At 47.1% G+C, this 22896-nt stretch overlaps 1 protein-coding gene across 1 annotated transcript in view; it reads right to left on the reverse strand.

Moving 5' to 3' along the window:
- The window catches only part of LOC126542765 (high affinity cAMP-specific and IBMX-insensitive 3',5'-cyclic phosphodiesterase 8B-like), a 36116-nt gene that overhangs the window by 1983 nt on the left and 11237 nt on the right, over window positions 1-22896 (reverse strand). The window contains exons 3-13 of the mRNA XM_072286114.1: window positions 22347-22403; window positions 16694-16908; window positions 13156-13215; window positions 12049-12106; window positions 10843-11010; window positions 8972-9204; window positions 7719-7789; window positions 7086-7153; window positions 6228-6407; window positions 4917-4980; window positions 4718-4853 (exon numbers count right to left, since the gene is read on the reverse strand). Coding sequence (XP_072142215.1) covers window positions 4718-4853; window positions 4917-4980; window positions 6228-6407; window positions 7086-7153; window positions 7719-7789; window positions 8972-9204; window positions 10843-11010; window positions 12049-12106; window positions 13156-13215; window positions 16694-16908; window positions 22347-22403 — 1310 coding nt within the window. The remainder of the gene's footprint in view (window positions 1-4717; window positions 4854-4916; window positions 4981-6227; window positions 6408-7085; window positions 7154-7718; window positions 7790-8971; window positions 9205-10842; window positions 11011-12048; window positions 12107-13155; window positions 13216-16693; window positions 16909-22346; window positions 22404-22896) is intronic.

Consider the following 22896-nt stretch of genomic DNA (forward strand, 5'->3'; position numbering starts at 1 on the left):
AGGTTGGAGAAGAAATGAAAACCTAAAAAGGCACGTCGAATTTCGGGAAAATAATAAATTCCGGCACAAAGAAACTCTGGATGACTGTCGACACAAATGTGATGAGCACCGAAGCAATACAGTGACGCAGCCTCCGCCGAAACGGGTCACGTTGAGGCGTGTACACCCCATGGGCTCCTCTAGGGCGCTTCTCTCCGGACACGCTGCGCCATGCAGCAAAGCCGCCATGAAGTCCACGCGTGGCGCGTGTATTAATGCTATTCAGACAAGATTGTCTGATTATATGTGACGCGGGTTTGATTCCGCCAAGCACCGGATAAACTTTAGAAGAGTTTCTTTTGTCATCAAAGAGTGGCGCGTATCCATCGGCATACGTATACCCAATGGCCCAAGTTGTCGTCAAATAGGTTCATTGAAGAGCAGCACACAATCAGTGGCACATAAGGTTAGTGGTGACCCAAGTTGGCATGAAAGAGGTTCGTTGAATGCGGTACGATGCTCAGAGGCGGAAGGTCATCCAGCGGTTGGTGTCGAACCCGTTTCCACCAGCACAGCAGCCCAATGTCTACCCTTAGACCCAGCCACCCAAGTCCGTGTGAAATAGCTTAGCCGAGGCTATTGACGGGCAGACATACCGAAAAGTGGGTGAAGTTCCCCAACGTTGATAATCGCATTTAAACCGAAACGCTGCACTTTAGCCATATGTGACAGAGTTGTTTTGAATTATGTTTCCTGGCTCAACGTCCCAAACGTATGCAGCTTATTTGTTTAGAATCTATTACTGATATGCAGGGTGTTTCAAGTAACTTGTGCCGAGGATATTAAAAAAAGTAGTTAGCCGCAGCTGAATGAAACCAACAGCTTATGGTTTGCCGTCATGTGGCACTCCTTAGAGTATTTTTTTTATTCCGCTTAATTAGTTAACTAAGATGAATTATGGAAAATTTTTAATAATCACTTTAGGACCAAGTGCGTTTCGTTGTGTTGTAGAGGGGGTTGAGAAACGACCGATCCAATTTTTCGTGGCAACGTACGTGCTGCATGGCGATCTTTTTCGGCGTTTCAGGAAAGCCCGCGAAATATGAAATAAGATCACGCGACTGCGCTCGCGCGCTATCGTATTGCAGCGCTCTCAATCGCGGTTCGCGGACCGTGGCGAAGTGAGCGGCCGCGGCTCTGGGCATCGGCTGACGCATCTTCGGCGGTGGCGCACGAAAAGGAAGCGCCGTCGTTCGTCCCCGATAAGCGACAGGCTCGAAGCACGGTTGAGAGCGCTGCAATACGATAGCGCACGAGCGCAGTCACTTGACTTTATTTCATATTTCGCGGACTTTCTTTAAACGCCGAAAAAAAAAATCGCCACGCAGCACGTACCTTGTTCGGTCGATCGGTCGTTTCTGAACCCCCTCTACAGTAAAACGAAACGCACTTGGCCCTAAAGAGAATATTCAAACTTTGGCTTAGTTCGTCTTAGTTAATGAACTAATTAACCGTAGCATTTAAAGAATACTCTAAAGAGTGCCACATGACGTCAAACCATATGCCCATTTATTTCATTCAGCTGCGGCTGACCGCTTTTTTTATATCCTTGGCACAAGTTACGTCAAGTACCCTGTATAAAGCAAACATTACAGCTATGGGGGTACGTGTGAAAAGTACTTGGAAAGTATTGGAAGTAGCTTTGTTCGCGTTATGTGCGTAGGTAATGTGAGCTGTCCAGGTGAGGCCCGTTCTGATGTGAATGCCCAGGTAGTTACAGGTAAAAATCAAGGGCACTTAGGTATGCCTACGTGGATGAATACGAAAGCATTGCGACGTCTCTCCGTTGACGTCTCGTTCGCGTACTTGCACGGACGTCAAAAGGAGCCTGGCGCAGCTACTGACTGAGAAGTGGAAGTCAAAAGTTCGTTCATCGGAGCGCAAGACAGAACTCGCCGAAATCACCGCACCGACTGGCACCGCCGCGACGCGCGGCGCTGTGCTATGACGGCCACTGGCGCGGTCTGTGACCAGGTGACTTTTCGTACCATTTCCGTCGGTGCACGCGACAGAAGTCACCGAAAGTAGCGCATCGATTGACAATGGGCCAATGCAATGGGCCAAAGGAAGGGGCAGTACGAGAACGCTGGCGTGACTGAAAGACGACGACCGCGAACGCGCGAGCAGTGGCACGAGCGCACCTCTGATCACGTGACTTTTTGTACAATCTCCGGCGACGACGCCGGATTTTCCGCTTCATGAGCCATCTATAACGCTTTCCCACTAATAATGAGCAATAACTTCACAATTGGGTTACTCGCACTGAATTACATATATTAAAGTGGTTCTGAACCGTGCACCCCTGCGGCATGGCGAAAAAACTCAGGTTTGCGGGTAGCATGCGCAGCTGCGAACATCTCTGCCAAATTTTGCAGTCATGCACCACCCGTGGAGCTCGCATGCGGAGCGCGAAGTCGCGGTTTTCTCAAACACTCTCAGTTCAACAGAAGCTTTCACATTCTCTTCTGGACGCTATATTTCGTCATATAGCATGCTCCCATATGGGGCTGCTATTGTTCAATGGTTGATATCAAGAAGGGTGTTTGGATCAGTGTGCTCCTTCCTACTGTTAATGTGTATTTTTTACGCAGTTTTATAAATATGCCGAAGTAAATGAATTCGGGGGTTTTACGTGCCAAAACCAGGATGTGATTATGAGACACGCCGGAGTCGGGGACTCCGGATTAATTTTGACCACCATGGGATTTCGTGCCCCCAATTCCGCGACCTCGTGCTTAGCAACGAAACACCATAGCCGCTGCTAAACTACCGCGAGGCTGAAGTAGGCGAGAATCTGGTTTCTAATTTCTGTAAGAAGTGCATACTTCCGGAAGAAGCCAACTATCGTCTGTTCACACTCGGCCGCGGCCGCCCGCATATGAGCTAAACTTTGGCCAGACTGCTTACTCGTGTCGCAGCCATCGGGTCTCGTTAGTTTTGATTAGTTTTGAGCACTCAACTAGCCTCGGACCACCCGAAACTTAAGTTCAGACCACGCGCACGTTCGCCAACGCGAGCTCACCCCTAGCCGCTCCTGGCTAGACGCCTTGGCAAGCTTCGCTTCGTATTGCGCTATTGACAGCGCTTCAAAATACTCAAGTTGGATGTGGCTGTATCGCAAGCTGGATACGTCAGTCGAGCAGGTGCAGCAAACAGCCGGTCCGCACCACGTATAGCACGGCCAGACTGGAGCGCGTGAGCGCGGACGCGCGCTCAAGCCCTGTCGTGCACAAAATCAAACGCTGCGCATACGCACTACAGTTGCACGTATACCCGCGTTGTGCTATGTACTACATACCGCGGCGCTGCGCGTTGCCGCGACGAGTCCGCTCACTAAGCGCACTGCGGCTCGCTGAGGACCACCGCGTTTGGCCCGCCGTAAGCGCCAAAAGCGGAAATAGTTGCGTATACGTCAAGGAGGTTTGTGTAAACCTCCTTGGTCTACGTGAACATCCAAAATGAAATTTCAGCTGCGCGCTACAGTTCAGTTGGCGGAGCGTTGTAAGCACGCCCCGCTCCGCCGTAGCCTTCGCAGTGCAAGGCATTGAAGGAGCGCAGGCACCGCGAAGGGCGTTGTTTGATTTCCAATAACTCCGCTTCTTCTTAATGCATTGAACTACTTTTTGCACCAAAGTATTTCTGAAATAGCCTATTTTACCTTCAAATGCATTTCTACACTCTGATAAATAGTGGTTCAGGACCCCCCTTTGGGTTTAATACGATCCACCATGTTTCATGATAATTAGGAGATAGTGCGAAGGTCAAATTGGCTAGCGTGGCGCATTTTGTGAAATATTACGGAGTCGTCAGCGAACAGTGGCACATGAAATGAAACACAAGCAAGGATATCGTTAATATAGATAAGAAAAAGTAAGGGGCTGAACACAGGCCATTGTGCTACGCCGGAGTTAACAGGACTTGGTGAGGAGATAATATTGGTATCTAAAACAAATTGTAAGCAGTTAAACAGAAACCATTCGAGCAAGTTGCGATGTTTGCTGTCTAGGTTAACTAAGTGCAACTTGTAAAGTAATAACTTTTGAAAAATCTAAGACGACAGAATTTGCTGACAAACCGTCGTCAAGGGTCATGTTTCGCTTATGCGTAAGCAATATGACGTGTGCTTCAAATAAATAGGCTTTGCAAAAGCCGTGTTGGGAATGTGTGGCAATGAGTTGGCATTGACAGACTTGACCACATATGAAAACACAAGTTCAAAAATCTTCCATGAAACGCTGGTAAGTGAAATCGGTCGATAAGTGATTGGCGAATGCTTGTTATTTGATGTAGTGAAATCAATGCCCTAGCCTTCTCATGGTGAAGTAGAAAGCCATTGTGAAATTACTGCTGAAAAATATTCGCTATAGTATAATTGAGGAACAACTCATACTTTTCAGGAACTATGGGATTAACTGAACTTCAATTATTTGGGCCGCATTAAAACAAAATATGACTTGACAAGCCAAATCAAGCTTGTTAGTCCCATCGTTGTATATGAATGAGCCGTGGCATGTTTGGGTCTTATTCTGCTCGTTACTGAAACGCAGCATGTGGTAGCTAGCCGTAAACATTAAGCAAAGCTCAACCCTCGCGGCTAGACATGGTCTACAGTCAGCAGAATGCATGAGCCTTGCGCCGTTGATTCTGTCAAAGAATTATCTTCTGTGAGCGTACGCACCGCCGTGCCGTGAGCGTTTCCAGCTCTATGATATCAAACTCCCACTTGACGTCGCTCTCCAGCAGCTCCGCTATCTTAGGCGGTGCCGTAGCCAGGCTCGGAACCACGACACTGGGCGCCGTGCTTGCGGCGCTCACTGCGTGCGTAACGTGCACAGATTAGCACACGGCGCTGCGGCAGGAGAAGCAACAGCACAAACCTCTCCTCTGCATCACCTCGTGGGACAACCGCCGAACGCCCATTGGTCTCTGTGGCTGTCCTACCTGCAGGCGAAAAGCACCGACGCTGATAAAACAACACTGCAAAACGGCGTTTCTGCTGGCATATTTCTTTGCAAACACAGCTGTCAAGAACTGCTTCAAAAATGAGAGTCTGACGAGGGCGCTACAAGCGCTTCTCCGCTGGCGATAGCTTTTCGACCTCGATAGCTTTTCGACGTCACGTGCCAATGTTTGCATAATGTTACGTTTCGCCTACGACGCGCGGTATAGCCGGCGCGGATGCAACGGACGCCGGGGCTTCGTTCAAAGCGGCGGACATTTTGGCCCGTTCAGCGCCGCCGATACGCCTCCCCGCCACGCGCGTCCAGGCATGTTTCAGTGCCACGTGTCTTCAAGTGTGCGTGTGTGTGTGTGTGCGTGTTGGTGCCCACGCTTGTCAAAGCGCGGCAGCCGGGGAGAGGAGCTCCCCAAGTGTGAAGCGAGGAGGTCTGACCGGCGCCGGCTTGGCGGATGCGTCACTACACTCGTCTCAACGTGTCTCTCAGCCTGTCCGTGCCCCGCCGTCACGTGGCCTCGTCACGAGGCCTTCCTCTTGCCCTCGACTCCGAGAGTATAAGAGCAGCTGCCCCCGGACGCCAAGAGAGAGGCTCCGATTTCTTCCGTTGAGTTACGTGCTCTCCCGTCTCTCCACTTCGGTCGACCTGACCGCCCGCTCTTTTGCGATGCTAGAATAAACAAGTTGTTCTGTTACCAGTCGACTCATGCTTTGCCGGGACCTTCGGATGCTTCCAGTTGTGCCCCAGGCCGCCAGGCCAACGCTACCCTTGGGGCTTGCGACCCATTTGCAACAACGGGCGTCAGCACTGAGATTACAACAACTCGTGCCAGCGGTGAGGTACCAACAATAATGAGGATTTGAGAAGCTTTTATGATAGGAAAGAAGGGTGACGCATGTTCAAACGTGCTGCTTGACGGTCACTTTGGTGTTGTTTTATTTCGTGCTACTTATGGCGCAAGCTGGGGGAAGTCGGGAGATGGAAATTCAAAACGATGAGCAAAACGAGAACAAAGTAAAAGCTTTCACCTTGTTCTCGTTTTGCTCATCGTTATGCGGAAGCTGTATCACATGGAGGCAATAAAAGCACAGGCAATAAAATGAAGGATGGGATCTTATAGACGGCGCAAGGCGTACGTTTAGGCTTTATGCGTCCTGTTTACAACTGTTCTGTCTTAACCATGCATGAACGCCTTGAACCTGCGCTCACCAGACAAAACGTCGAAATACTAACGTTTGTTGGCACTGAAACTATGTCCGGTGTCGCTGCCTGTTCCTCTGTCTTCATCTGGACGGTGCCGATCTGCGGGTTGTATAGTTCGCTCGAGCGGAGGATGTCAATCACACGGTCCAGCTGCTGCGCCACGGCGGGTACTGAGGCACTCTCTTTAGCCTTCACCAGCATGTTGACGACCTAGCCGCAGCGCAAAGAAAGTTTACTCTTCTATAATTTCTCTATTTTTCCTAGCCACAGCGAAAATAGCGCCTAGCGGTTGCAAAAGTTGCGGCGTAGCTGCAATGCAGTCGTGTCCGACTGAGAAATTCAGCCGCTAGCCTCGAGAAAAAAAGAAAAGCTTTGTAACGATTGGGCGAGACGCCATTGCACCAAACACCACATCTGTTGTGCCGTTGTTCACAAACCAGAACTGTGACGAGTTTTCTCTCTGCATCCAGGCCGTTTTCGTGAATTGCCAAGAGCATGAATTTTCTTGCGTGGTAAATTGATAGCCCATGAAGGTGCGGGGCATAGATGCATTACTCAACACGAAAGATCAAACAAACTACATAGCCAGTGTGACAAGTGAATAAAATCGCGAAACTCATACTAAATAAGAAATTATGGTATAAAAGAGAGTCCTACAGAAGGTTTGCTGCTTATAGCTTCCAAAAACTTGACATTTTTTTTTTTTTTTATGCAGACGCATTAGTAGTACTACAATGACGCTGCTGATAAACCTGCAAACCAAAGATGTATAATTCCGGAGCGCTCTGTTTAACTCTCACAAACGTAAATTCAAGTATCGAAAGTTGAGCGTGCTGACATTCAAGCACAACGCATTAGCTAATGTCGTATGGAATTTTAGAAACTAACCTTTGTGACGGGTGCTTCGATTATCATGGCGTTGAACTTTGCGAAGGACTGTCGTCTGCTGATCCCAACTGTTGACAAAATGAACGGACTGTGTTAAGGACCACACGCGGCATGCGTGCACACAGCCGCTGAGCCATTGCCAATATTGTAACCAAGTAGTGGACCCGTCTCACTTACTGACAATTCTTCGGTGAAATATCTCCTATACGAATCTGAATTTGTTGCACCCATAGAGTTCTTAGGTGTATTTGATACTATTGCTGCCTGACGGAAAGCCTGTAACTGACGTACACAGTTATGGCATGCGCCAAGGTGTCGCTTGTCGTTCTCAAGGCGATGCGTCGCTGTATGTAACGCTTCGGGTATGATTAAAGCACTGGATGTTGACTAGAAAGCTTTATCACCTCAGAATAAAAATGTCTAAAAATTATCACTCCCACGAGATTTAAGGGAGGGCGTAATGTGACTTATTAAAAAATTACTAAATATGGCAGTAGTTCTACAGGTGCACATGGAGTGTTAGCGCCTGGCGTCTGTGGGAGCAGAGTTAAGTGACAAACTTCTGCGCAACCGCGCCATTACTCTAATGTTGATCGCACATGCTTATACATCAACTACGAGTTCAAAGCTCACTGATGTCAGGCGAGAACGGTTTGTCCAAGAAGAAGGGGTTCTCCTTGACGTACACGACGTAGTCCAATTTCCTGCGGAAACACAACGGTGGAGAGTAAATTGATCGGCTGAGTTAAGAGACCCTGCATCACACTACACTTGGTCATTCCACGGCAAACAATTGAAGCGCTTATCCCAACCATGTCATTGTACTAAATTACATGTGAGGTCCGTTCCACTTGAAAATGGCGACAGGCAATGTCCAAAATACAACAGTTTGTCACCTACGTATGGAATTTTGTGCCTGTGACAGCTTGGTATGATTAAATTCTGCATGTAGTCAACTGATCATATTCAAAAGGTTATGGGGAGTAATTTTACAGGCATGACCATAAGATGCATGTGAAGAGAGCAAATATTTGCAATTATTTCCTAAGTTCCAATGAAGTCGTGGTGCTCCATGGACACGCATCAGTTCAGAAAGCTTGTTGCACTGCGAAAGCTAAAAAACTGTTAGTTCTTGAATTCGCTTGAGACGTAAAAAAGCCAAGAAAATACTATCTCGAGATCCCTCTGTGCGCAGGTGTCAATCACAGGTGTAAAATAGCCAGAACCTTCTTTTTTAATGCGTTAGCATTAGGAGTGTCAAATTGGGGGAAAATTGTATGCGTACTGCTACGTCTCAAAACGGTAATGGAATTGCTTGGATGCTCCCCACTTGACCAGCGCCCGCCCAGATGAAAACGGAGCCTCGGCGCCAACTGCTGACGGGTCAACAGAGAAGCCTTCTAAAGGGTGGCAATGACCACCGGATTCTGTAGACGCGGTAACAGCCGGGAAGTCCAACCTTCCCGGATCGCTGCAAGCTGACCGTCACGATCGATCCTCCTAATTGATGCAAGGGGCCAAGGTCGAGGACTTCCGTGGGAAGTGCGTCGACTTCAGGTTCCCAAATTGCCACGTCGTTGTGTCGTATGCGGGGTCGATCGCGCAACATTGGAGGCGGAGTCCGACAGAACGGTGCGACGACATTGGCGGGATTTTGCGAATGGTTCAACGATTGTGATTGGCCGAGATACAATCAGATTCCCTAGTCTGGTCGCCTAGGGAAATTAACTGCTCTAAAAAGCGGACACATCTGATGCAGTGAGGTGTCCCGACGTGCGTGCATGCGTGCGCGAATCCAAACAAACCAAACATTGAGTTAGTCAACACAAACAGCACTAAACAAATGTTGCCATTTGGTCGGCCCACCAAACGGGAAAGTCACTTACCCGACGATGTTAATGTCTATGGGAACGATCTTGCTGAGCACGGGGACGCATTCTCCACCCTTGCGTTTGTGGAACAGGGTGCCCTGCCACTCCTTGCCCTTGCTCAACTGCGTGCTGATGTTGCCCGCGACGTTCGGCCTGAGCAGCGTGAGGTGGTGCAGGTCCTGTGCGTCTGTGCCCAGAACCTCCTCGACCGAGAAGCCGACAAGCTTTTCAGCAGTGGAGTTCATGTACTGCGCGCGCGCGAAAAGCGTAATTCCAACACCTAATCTACGTTTGTGCCAACTCTCATTTGATTAAGGCTAATTAGTTGTAATGTATTAGTAAAATATGCTTCCGCACTGGAAAACCACCTATGGTTACAATTAGAAGCAGCTTAATAAGTCACAGTGAAAATGGAATTATCGAACACGAGGGCCGACACTGCCCTGGAATTCTCCCAGAAGCTCGTCGCGACAATCTTGACAGCGTGTACTCAGGCGCTGTCAATTGTTTGTCAATAAAGAAGGACTGCATTGCATTCTCATGGGGCCAAAGACTCAACCGAGCAAGTTTATTAAACTTTTCCTCTGGCAAAAAGACCCGCGAATACGACAATACGCTTTACAGCCTGCGACGTCACGCTGACGTACCCGTGTCCATGTCGTGGTGCGAAATTCGAAAAATATATTAATAGCTAAAAAAGGTCAGGCGCTGAAAAAGATGGTTTTGCGAAAGCTTACAATATGTAGAGGCAGTCACGTGTAAATCCTATTCAGACAAAGAAACAAGAAATCTGATATACCATTGAAGTTTTCTTGGCTACTAAGATGATGCGCAGCACCGGTGTTCTCATGGCACAGGTGATCGTTACGTTATATTATCACCAATGATAAGGCAGTAAAGCAAATTGTAGCAATCCAAATAACAGTCTTGCCAGGCCAAAAGCTGCCCTAACCATTAAACGGCAATTGTTGGCTGAGAGCAGTTTTCTATCATTGATATTCAGGTGCAACAGAGTTTGGCAATATAAATTAAGGCAGAACTTCAGAAAAAACGAGAGCGCCCAGAGGGCCCGCCGGAGGAGATTGCAAAAAAAGCTTCTACGTTGAAGTTGACATGTTAAAATTGAAGTGGAAGACGGCATCGCAGTCGATGCAGAAACGTCGAGCTTGACATTATAGGAGCGTGCCACTTAATGCCTCTCATATTGTTTGCAAATTATGTTAAATGAACATTGATCGACCTTTCTAGACCTTGCTCAGATCCATGCTCAACGTTTGTGCATGCGTGACAGGATGGTCGATTACAAAGTCGACGTGCCAGTTTTAGCTGCCAATAGTAAATTATTATTTGCTCTAGAATGCTGCATTTTCGAGCGTGTAACCCTTAACAGTAACTACAAGCTGAGGCGCAATATCGTACGCAAATTTTGTTGGCTTCATCGCCGCGAACTTGTTTTTTGTCGTGAAGCAGCACTTGAAAACAAAATTCGCGCGTGTACGTATGAACTCCTCGTTGCCGTCAAGCTACGCCGCACATTTAAACAGAGAGCAGCAAAAGCGCTCATGACTTAACACACGAAACAAAATTGTTCCTGGAACAACGCTTAATGCCCACAATAGCACCAGGTTGCTTCCCTATAGATTCGAACTTTTCTGCATGTTTACTTCCGCGGTTGAAAGCGCAGATTTTCTTTCTCTTTTGACGAGTGCTGTAACCTAAGGGAGCAGATGGGGTTGCCTCAAACACACGATGTAGCATTTCAAAACAAGAGCGTTCATGCTCAGAACCAACTTTTTTACATACATATAGGCTACGCTATGCTTTACCTGGCGTCGTAAGCAGTAACCGGAATTTTTTTCTTTATACCCTCCTTGGCGAATACCAACCAGTATCTCGTGCCTTGAGCCGGTGACGATGACGCTGTCCCGTGAAGAGTGCAGTGCGCAGAAAAGTGTCTCGGAAGCCATGAGCTTCCACAGGTTGATCAGATCGTTGTGCTCGATCTGTAGCATCTCATTCAGGCACACGCCCAGAGAGAGTGACTCCGAGAACCACTGCGTGAAATGTGAAGGCATCATGCTTTAGAGCGGCACCGCACCTTCAGTTTCTGCCTGACAAGCACACACTCGGTAAATAGTTAAGCAGAAAGCGCGCAGTTTTATAGTGGTGAAAGTAGCTGTTAAGCATGATTTACATCCTCTGTAATAATGGCAGTATAACGTTTCAATTGTTCGCACAAGTGACGTCATGGTAGCATCACGCCCTACTAAAGCGATGAGGATCATTGCCATCGTATTATCAATTGGTTGGCGAGTACTGTTCGAGAGGTATTCGCTACTGGACGTATAGGAAACAAACATGATCACGTACTGGTAGTTTAATACCTTCGTAGGAAGTTCGTAATTGGCTGATTGGCTTTGTTCCTTTCCCTCTCTTTATACTGGTAAAGATCACTAGCAGAGAGTTAATGGATGTCGCATTACAGCTCGGTTATGAAGGCCCACATTAGTGTGAGTGGCTTATAATTGATTGGACCGTCTTATTTGGTTGCTTTCACATGCACAAGTCTCAAAACATTTGCGGTATTTCGTTCAAACTTCATTAGAATACGGCCATGAGTTCCAAGATAAAATTGTTACTTCCTGCAGAGCAGATGGACGGCCCAAAGCTGCCGCTGCTATTCTCGCGCTTTCTGCACTCTGCTCACACTGTTATTAGCGCGCTGAGCCTTTCTTTATTTCTGTATCTTCTCTCTCCTACCCATTCTGAGCTACAGACATACAAACAACGCTACAACGCTCACAAACTCTAAATAAACGCTCCTTCCTACTTGACCTGCCTATATAAATGCGCATAACGTCAAGATTCTTTGTCTGTGCCACTAAGCACGAGCATCTAAACCACAGCAATGGTATAATCACCAAACGAACAGCCCTAAAACAACTCCTAAAGTCCCTATACCGACTTCGACAGCCATTATGACGCCAACGCCGATTTTCCGATGCACCAGGCATCACGTCTCGGTGAAAATGCGTGTATTGCACGGTAAATAGTGTGACACCAGTGTGAACAAGTGCGGATAGGATGGTTACCCTGTTGTAGCCAGACCTGAGCAGCGGAATGATGGCAGCGTCTTCTTCTTCGGCAAGCCTGAAAATCAAAGGTTGAAGGCTGACAGCCGCGGTATCACTTTAACATACTTCACATAAGCGGATAAAATTAATACGCAAGTGTCAAGATCCACTTCATCAGACCTCACAGGACTGGTCTAGGAAAACAGTTTTGATATTTCCGCGAGGTCGGGCTAATGTTACATTCAAGTTGTTGTTGATCACGTCCGCTGCCTTTGTTGCCATTTTTGGCATGATTAAACAATTCATGCTCTAGTTCTTTAATTTAAGCCGATCTCGCAGCCATATGTGCGCCAAATTTTCTGTTAAGTGAAACTGCAAGTGGTAAGGTCTAAACCGTCTGAGCCATAGTTTATAACACAGCTGCGCTTGATGCGTTCATTATGGTCACAGTTTGAATGCATGCGTGCAAGATACGTACATACAAAATTCTAAAATATTTCGCTATTAGGTCATGCTTGCAAAGCTGTAGTCTACTGCGATATCTATATGAATATACACGTTAGCTGATGTCCCTAAAATCAATATTCAGTGATCGTATCTAGAAGTCCTCAGCAACTCTAAAACAACCTATATAAGGCGGTATTGTTTCTTTCTATTCGAAATTATACTAGACAGATGCCTTTTTCATAATCTTCGCTTTTGTGTGTTGCACGCCAGCTAGAATGACTCCTACTTTTTGTTATTTACAATGGATCACAATATGTCACTGCAGTAGAAGCATTTGGAATCAACCTGGACCAGTCGTGGAGGTTGTCTATAGTTCTCCCACATCGCAAAGAAGCGTAAGATCTCACTCACAGCTGCAGTTTGCTAACTTGCGCTCTGAGATCAACCTTATTTTACCTTTGAGCTTCGCATTGTCATTGTGTTCATCGAGTGATATAACGTCAAGCAAGAAGAAACACAGCCATGGGTGACACGGACACAAAGAAAAGACCTTCAGTCGACAGCATGTCCAACCGAACGGAATAAATTTTTACAGCTCTCCTTCCTAGCAGCCAAAGCAATTTGCAAAAGCTGCCCAAGAAACTGTGAAGGAGAAAAAACTAATAATGGCATGCTCACTCTTTCTTTACGACAGCGACGAGGCAGGAGTATTCGCAGCCCTTGAAACTTCGCAGCATTCTGTAAGAGGAAGGGAGACGGGCCGATTAGCTGTGGCATGTACTAACATATTTACCTTTTCATTCCTGTAACCAGGCATGATATCCATAATGCTTCTTTTACATGTTTCAAGTCCAGTCGACAGCTTTTCTGCAGCAACAAACTATCCCATTCCGTCCACTTTAATTTAAAGTGTACATGCTGCTATGAAATGAACTGCTTAAACCTCAGAATTTCCAGACCACTTGCCATGGTGTTGATATAAAGGGTGCCACAACTATAATACACCAAGATTTAAAAATATGCAAATACCACGTAGCTGGACACAACCAAGGTAATGTTGTTTGCCGTCACTTAGAGATACTCAGAGTATTTTTTTTTCATTCCGCCTAATTAATTAATCATAATTATTCATTTTCTCAAATATTACAATTACATGAAAAGTATCAATTAGAAAATTGTAGAGCAACATGAAAAACTCTCGATAGAGCTTTGTTGTTCAGTACGTGCTTCATAAAAGTATTTCCGAGCGTGCAAGAAGCCCGCGAATACACGCAATGTGCCTCCAGCGGTCAGTCGCGCGACCTGCACAGGCCTATTCACCACTGCACGATTCTCACAGTGCCAAACTACCTATTCTCAACGAACTTAGTCAGCGGATCTGCAGTAATAGAATGTTCCTAGAGCTAAGATAAGCCGTTTGCTTACGATATACGTATGCTCAAGCAGGCTATACAACCTCCGCGGGCAAACACCCTCCAAGATACTTTTATATTGTTATTTCGTAAACCCTATTCTGGAAGCATAAAACTGGGGACAAAACGCATTGTTCGTGTTCTGTGACGCCGTTTGCAAGCTTGTTCTGGAAATAGTTGGTACAGTGGTACAGTGCATCTAACATTTAAAGTGTGGGAAATGAAAACTGTAACAGAGAATACACCCGGGCGCGATAATGAGGATGCTTGCATTTGTTGTCGCTTCTTGTCTTCCTTGGACCTCGCTTTTGTTTCGCTCCCTTTCCGCAATAAACTTTCCTGTCACCCTACTGAAATCGCAAGGTGTCAGACATGTTGCACATGGTCGCAGCTGTACAGAGGGAACCGGCGGTGAATTGTTAGCACTATAGGTAACGCAGTCAGCACATGCCTTCGCCCATGTTCAAGTCGAGCTGCATGCATGTCTCGTAAGCATGCAAAGGGGGCTGAAGATCCCCAGGTGTTCAAAGTTATTTCGGAGTCCCCCACTACGACGTGCCTCATCAGTAGTAAAAGCATAAATACCCAAGAAAGTGGATGTGGAAACGGCGCCGCGGTAAGTCAATTGATTGGAGCATCGCACGCGTAATGCGAAGACGTGGGATCGTTCCCCACCTGCGGTAAGTTGCTTTTTCATCCACCTTCATTGCCATTAATTTATTTCTTTAATTCAGTTAGTAAGTACAAGTAATTTCCCCTATGCTGTCCTTGGTGTCTTTGTTGGATTCTCGTGATTAGCTTGTAATGTGAGATTAGCGCCGCGTAGCGTCTATACGTGCGCCCTTTACGTTGCAGTAGCATATTATTACGCCAGGTGGCACGCCATGTAGCAGTTGCATTACTTTTCGAAGCGAGATCAGGATGCCTTAGAACACGCACCTATAAAGGGAGATATAAGAAGCAAGAAGAAGCATATGCTTGGATGCGGTAAAGCTAGGGAAACGATGGAGCATGTTTTATTAGAATGGGAAGACACCTGCCCAGCAGTCGATTTAGGCGCCACTGGCTTCCTTGAAGCCCTTGGGTTCAGCGAGAGCAGAGGAAAAGTAAATATGTCCGCAATAAGGATTAGTAAGAGGCGATTGGAAGGTTGGGGGAAGAAAAGTAGGGAAACGACAATGTGGTTGTGGGAGTTCATAGTGGTATTTTTTTGAACTTGGGTAGGGACATTAGGCAGTATAATAGCAAGAGCTTGGTGGCGCAACCCACCGCCCCGTTCCAAAGGGGACGCTCATAATATCGATCCATCCATCCAGCCAGCCAGCATATGTAGCGGTACAAGGTACCTGAATACTTCAGTAACAAAAAGAAGATTGTGGAGATATACAAACAATTGATGTAATGAAAAACATGTATGACATACCTGATTAATCCAAGCAGGCTAGGTGACTGTCACGGTCCCGTTTCAAAGGGAATGCCAGTAAATCACCATTAGCATCGTTAGCATCGTATCATGACATTTGACACACGCTGTGACATGCGCGCCGCATAGTGTCGATTCGTACAAGTTTTGCATTGCAATTCCGTTATATTGCACCAGCCGTACCGACACGTAGCAGTTGTATATAGCAATTGCATGCCGCATGTAGCTGGACCTCGTTAACTCGAGCAGTCTAGGTGAATATGTTTAACTACCACGTTTCGAAGGGGATGGCAATAAACCATCATTATCATCGTCATCAATAACAGCAACGTAGTGTGCCACATGTCGAGGAATGTGGCGCGTGCACCGTAGTCTGGATACCTGTGCCTACTCTTCGCTACACGTTATGGCGCCTCCTCGCAAGGTACGGACCTCTGCTGAAGAAGTGAATCGTAGAGCTACGCGCGCGGCTACGACCAGGCAACATTGGGCTGTGCAGAGAGCAGGACAAGCCGCAGCTTGTCGGTGCTGGGAGGCAAGTTCAGCTCGTTCTTGTGAAAACGACGCAAAGAGACTTCGCCGTAAGGACTCTACAGTGCGTGGTTCCGAAAGTGGAGTTCCTACGGAGCCGCTCCTCTCCAGCTTACGCTGTGACTGTGCTGCGTGTTCCACGCAGGCCTGTGACTTTTTTGTGCGCACGCAGGCTACGCATTCCCCTTCCTCGAATTTCACCAACGCGTTCTCTCCCCATTACGCACGTACTTCTCATCTGCGTTCCATTTTTAAGATGACCCAAGAGGCCCCTTATACAATTTGATACGCCAAGCAGCGTGTAACAATGTCATTCTCTTTCCACGCACTTATGGCATAACTTCCTGGAAATATTTATTTTCTTTTAATTAACAATTCAGCAACAGCATCTATAACGACACGAGCGCCTGTGGTTGGGCACTCATGACTCAGTCCTTAATTCAGAGAACCGCACACTAAGCTTGCTCTGGTGGCGCAGAGCGGCTCCAGTGAATGGGCTGGTAATAGACAATATCCGAATTTTTGCAGTAAAATGTCTCTAACCTAACTAAGGTAGCACCGTTCCCTCTAGTAACAGTTAAACATACGGCACGAGTTTCGATAGCTTGGACGGTGCGGCGAACGAAGGACGGCAGGAATGATCACGCTAGACCGTATGTTGACACCGTAATTAAAGTTCTAGTCCGAGGTCCATCATCTCGGTTAGGTCAGACGGACTGCGCGGTGAAGTGCACTCGCGGTTTTCGCACATCGTCCATTTCTTCCCTACTTTTCCCCCGGTCTAGCGGAGCTTTCCCCTTCGAGGCCGCAGAAAGCCAGCGGAAGCTAAGCCCACAGAGAGATGGAAGACCTGCACAGGGCCGCCGGTTCAGTGCCGTTCAGTTCTCGTTCAGCGGCGTTGTCGCCTCGCGCGTCGACGAACACCAAGTGCGGGTGGGCCATGAGGTAGTAGTTGACGGCCTCCTCGTTGTTCGGCGCCAGCGTGCACTCGTAGTGCATCTTCTCGGCGGCCGCCTTGAGCGTCTGGTACTGCGCGTCGTCCTCTGTGTCGAACACGAACATCACCTGCGCCCCAGCGACGTCACAGAACAACGGACAAGGTTTGCTTTTCTTTTTTGATAGTGTCGGGCACCTCCTCACTCGCACACCGATAGCCATGCGCCGAGTTGTGAGCATTTCGTTCTGAGATTCAACATTTCTTATTATCCGTTGACGATTTCAGCATGATGAGCTATGGCATCGGTGAGCCCCACAGCCTCAAGAAACTTCCGCTTTCGTGTCTTTGCAGCTGACTTTGCGAAGAAATAAGCTTGTGCTCGCGTGCTTTCAATGTATGCAGGATCTACTGTTTTTGCGTTTTCAACTAAAAGAATGACGCGCCGTACTTCAAGTAAACGTATTTGTTTATTTCACAGGGATAACCAGCAATCACCTGCTGGTTCGCCCATACCAAACAGTGCATAAACCGCCTAGAAGCAATACAGAGAAAAGCCATCAGATTCAATTATATTAGGTACAACCGTAATGATTCTCCGACAGAACTCCTTGATAAAGCTTGCCTCCCGAGTATTTACAAGCGTGCTAAATTCTTACACCTCAAGTTTCTATCCCACCTTCTTAACGGGGGCTACAAATTATACAGCGGTGCATATGTATCTTTTTCTGAATAGCGAAACACTAGAACTAAACATATTAAACATTTAATTGAATGCAGGTTCCACATAAACACATTCAGGTGTTCTTTCTTTCCTCAAACAATCAGAGACTGGAATTCATTGCCTATAGTGATATTATAATTTGCTCACCTGACCACTTCCTTCTTATGCGGAAAAATATGTCTATGAGTACGCATCTTGATTTATAAGTATCGCCTACAGACACCGCCTTTTGTCTCTAATTGGTTTTGATGTACTTTTTTTTGTTTACCTTATGCTTCTGTATTTCTGTTCATTAACTTTTAAGGGCTGACTGAGGAAGGTCACACCCTCTTACTGTATTGCTCAACTACGTCTTCTTGTAAACTACAATATTAACAAGTGCATAAGTTTGTCATTCCTATTTTAATGCAATGTATTTTCTCATGTCCTGCAACAACGTCCAAATGGAGGCTAACAGTATGTATGAAATAAATAAATAAATAAATAAATAAGATGCGATTTGTAAAATTGCTATAAGCTGCGAACAATACGTGTTAGAAGTCTACACAGTACTGTTGTGACGCATCATTGCTATTTGCTTAGCCCACTATTTCAGGGGTAAAACCGGCAACATTCCGGCGCCTCTGATCGGGAACAAATTATAGATTAGTATAAATTATATAGACTATAGATTAGTATCCATACGAAAGAGCAATAGATGCAGGCCGCTCACACGTAATAATAGAAAGGTTACAGTGGATTGATTGAGTTCTCTAATCTTAAAATACCGTGTGATGTGCACAGGCATTCTTGGTGAAATGAAAAATAACGGTAAAACCTGACTACAGGCAAGTGAACCGAGGAGAAATGAAGAAACTAGTCGGTTTTCCTGCTTTATCGTCATGTTAATTTTTTTTTTAAGTTGGACTCCAGGAACAGAGAGGGAAAGGTCTCCAAGGACAGCACGCATTTCTAATACTACTGAATTTCCAACAGGTGTTCTTTTCCTCCATTTTTTCACAGCGCAGCTCTTGGGCGCCCATTCCCGCGTTTCGCGTCGCCGTCGGCCTCGCCGTAATTAAGGTCATCACCCGCGCGTTGCTCTACAGCTGCGCGCGCTCCTGCTGCCATCTCTCGCGCGCGGCGCGAGTCGACCCGAACACGACCAACACCCTGGTTTGACAAGGAAGTTAAAGAAGAAATATCAAAACGGAAAAGACTATCCAGACTACACCGCCATACAAATGAGAAGGAAACCACTGAAAAAGCCAATGCATGGCAAGCCTACTTAAACCAGAAACAAAAGGTTAAACACTTAGTAGCTAAAAAAGTCGACACCACCTTCAAACAACAAGAAAGCCACATAATAAAGGAACGAAAACATTACAGTCAAAGGTTCTGGATGTATATTGACTCCCTTCAACCAAAAGAGACCCCAATGAAAGCAACTGCTCTACACACTGCGTCTGGACTTGTCTTGAAAACACAAGAAGAGATGGAAATATACCTGACATCACACTTCAAAACACTCCAAGACAATCCACAAGATCACACACCACAGCCGTTAAACACAGCGACTGATAAGATGAAGAGGGGAAAAAAACAACATAGCATACTGAGCCCGATATCCACAACAGAACTGAAACGAAGCATCAGCGACCTTAAAAACCAAAAAGCAGTAGGCCCTGATGATATCCCCAACGAATTCCTAAAAGCACTAAAGACCAAAGCAAGAGAGGTACTACTAGACTACTTCAACAGCATCCTCGATTCGGGCCAAATTCCACCAGCTTGGAAAGAGGCAAAAGTGATCCTCATACACAAGGGCAAAGGAAAACCAATTGAACAACTAAATTCATATCGCCCGATATCTATACTGAGCAACGTACAAAAGCTGTTCAGCGCAATCCTCAACAGAAGACTACAAAAGTTCTGTGAATCAAATAGCATATTCACAGAGTCTCAAAACGGCTTCAGACTAAACCGCAGGACAAGTGACCATATATTCACTCTCACCCAGGCTATGGAGATGAAACATAAGGAAAAATCAACGCTTTATCTGGCTTTCCTTGATATGGAAAGAGCTTATGACGGTGTGCCCCACTCGAGGCTTTGGCAAAAACTACTGAGCAATGGAATAGATTGTAAAAGCATCGACCTGCTCAAGAACCTATACACGGATTGCACAGCAGTGTACACACTACATGAACTAAGGTCGAAGAAAATCGAGCAAAAGATAGGACTAAAACAAGGATGCCCGTTGTCCCCAACATTATTCAACATATACATCACACAACTACTCCAAACATTAGACAATGAAGGACCAGGCCTCCGCCTATCCACGATAACAACTGACAAACAAGAAGAATACACCAAAATTTCATGTCTGGCATTCGCGGACGATATTGTGCTGCTAGCAGAATCAGCAGCTGACCTCCAACACCAGCTCGACATCTGCTCCCAAGTCACAGGAACCGACCAGCTAAGGTTTAACACTGAGAAAACACAGTGGATGGGGATAAATACAAGCAACACTAACAATGAATTCACCCTCCAAGGAAACCTCGTCAAAAAAACATCGGAATACAAATACCTCGGCATAACTCTCAGTGACCAGCCAAACTTTCTGGATCCGCATCAAAAAGCACTAGTAAATAAATCTAATCGCCTCAAAGGCCGCATCTGGCACTTGGCCAGACATTCATATAACCCATACACTGTCGGACGCACACTGTGGAAGGGAGTAGCAGTACCAGCGACAACATACGCAGACGATGTGCTGGCCCACTCCAGTGAAACCATAAAATGCCTGGATCGTCACCAAACAGAACTAGGCCGTTGGCTGCTAGGGGGCAGCATAGCCACTGCAAATGCAGCAGTAAGCGGTGAAATGAGCTGGTCCTCGTACGAGGCAAGGGAGGCGCGGTCCAAATTACAATATGCCGGCAGACTCAAATTTATGGCAAACACAAATTACAGTCGCAGAATGTACCTACACCTAAGATACAAAAACATCAAGACGGCTTGGATTCGGAAATACACATCCCTAGACACGAAATACAGCGAAAACTCAAAACAACACGACACTAAGACGGAGGCAGATTGGCGCAAGGCAGTCATCAAGGAAATCAATGAGGCTGAAAAAACGATCTGGCGCACGACAGTGGCAAAAAAGCAAAGCCTGGCACTATATTACCACCACAAGCCGGAACCGTGCCCATCACCAGACTACCGAGGAGATAGAGGCAGCGCCCTGCTGTTTCAAGCCCGCACTGGCGCTCTCCTCACCAACCAACGCCGCCACGAACTATTCGGCGTGGATCCGACGTGCCGCTTGTGCGGTGCACCAAAAGAAACCCTTCTCCACGTGCTACAACAGTGTCCGAGACTTCCCGCAGTTTCCCGATCGTGCCCCCTGGCTGAGAGCCTGGCGCTGACTGGTCTCACCGAGGAGGACCGAACAGCACGCGCCGAGACTACGAAGATCCGGCTAGAACAGTGGGAACGGCTGAGCAGGCGAGCCGAATAGGTGAAGGAAACCCGCACACAGATATCGCCCGGCTAGAGCCGCCCAGTCACAGCGAGTGACCGCTGAAGCCGACCTCCTCAGCTACACGAACTCCTAAAATAAAGACGGCCGACCAAGCAGCGACGCAAATGGGACGCCATAGGACGCGCTGACTTGAACCGGCAGCGCTGGCGGATTGGATTGTCGTGGCTTTAGTGAAATCCGAGGCGACTGGAGCCTAGAATACAACAAACCGGACCAACCAGACGGACTCGTAGACTGTGACAAAACTGTGTTTTAAGTTCTTTTAAGTTCTTTTATGTGTTTTCTCTCCTTACTTTCTTTCCTTCTTGTACTCTGAACATCTCCTGTGGCGTTGACAAACGCCTGCCCTGAGTCAAAAGGGATCAGGACCACTTACTTACTTACTTACTTACTTACTTAGTCTTGCTCTTCCCTTGTCCTCCAAAGCCAGATCATGTGTTCTCGCCTATCCTCTCGCCTCCTTCCTCCGCGCAGCGCCGTTGCGGTGACTCTCGCCGCTACCGTCCACTCCGTCCACTCCACCCTCGCCATCCCGTCTCCCGCTGTCGCGGCACTGCCGCGGGGCAGGCGGCGAGCGCTCCTTGCCGCCTCGCGCGTGATCCACGACTCTCTGCTCCTCCGTCTCCGCGTCGCGTGGCTGTACGGCTCTCAGCCGTGTCTCTCGCTTCCCCGTTTGCGGGGCGCGTTCCTAAGTGGCATTTGTCGGCTCTGGCAGCGCTTGCGCCTGGCTGTCCTTCTCCCGCCTCCACTCTTGCCCTATACCTCCCCTTACCTGGCGCAGTGCCGTTGCGGTGACTCAAAAGACAGTTATAGCGTTTCGTCCCCTTACTTCTACTTCCCACCCCAACCTTGTGCGGCCACATTGAGGCCTGTCTGTGAGTGAATGAGTGTGTCCCCCTGTTCTCCACCCGTTTCGTCATCCCACATCAGAAGAAACATTAAATAATAATTACTAATCTCCCCTCCCCCTCTCCGCGGCGGTGACCCACTATAATATGGCGCGTCGCCGGAGCGCCGGTTCGATAGCGGCGAATCGCGGCGTGTGCTGTCCAATCCGAAACGCAGAACCACCTCCGTTCGGCACTGCGTGTCCTGTATGCGGTTGCCTATTGTTGAAATAAGGCAGCAGCTGCGCTCAAAGATCGCATTACCAAGAAGCGTAATCATCGGCCATTTTTTTACGAGTATCGTTCAAGGGAGAGAATGCGGGCATATCGCATCATCCGTATACCGCACGCAGCGTACGCTGCTAAGTTTTTAATTGAAGGCGAAATGCGTAGAAAAGTGAAGAAACGAAAAATAAATGTGCTCACCCTGACAGTCGGGACGGTGAGGTACATGGGGCCGAACTTAAAACATACGGTTCCTTGCTGCAACAGAAAAAAATACTGGGTCACTAGGATAGCCTCAGAAAAAGGAACACTTCAATTCCAAATGTAGGGACATGTCATACCTTGCGACAAATTGAATCTCTCCATTGAAACACGAGAGTCCTCTCAGCGTCACGCGTGAACCACAGCAGTGACAAATTTTGTCATGGTTCCGTCTTTTCATTTATTTATTTTTGATACCTACATCACCTGGCGACATTGTTGTAGGGGGATACAAAGCTAAAGAAAGAAAAAAAAAGAAAAAGAAGAACGGCCAACCGACCCCAACAGGCACAAACATTCGCAAGCAGTGTCAACCGCACTCACAATAGCAGATATGCAAACATGCCTGCAGATAAGAAAAAACGACAAAAGAAAAGCGAGAGCGTCTACATAATAAAATCAGCACAAAAATCCATTGAAAAATGGGCATCTGTGTTATCAAACAGACTCAATTGCACTAGTTAAGCAATGCACCAAAAATATCTAAGCA

This window comes from Dermacentor andersoni, chromosome 2, assembly GCF_023375885.2.
Source record: "Dermacentor andersoni chromosome 2, qqDerAnde1_hic_scaffold, whole genome shotgun sequence".
Lineage (NCBI taxonomy): Eukaryota > Metazoa > Arthropoda > Arachnida > Ixodida > Ixodidae > Dermacentor > Dermacentor andersoni.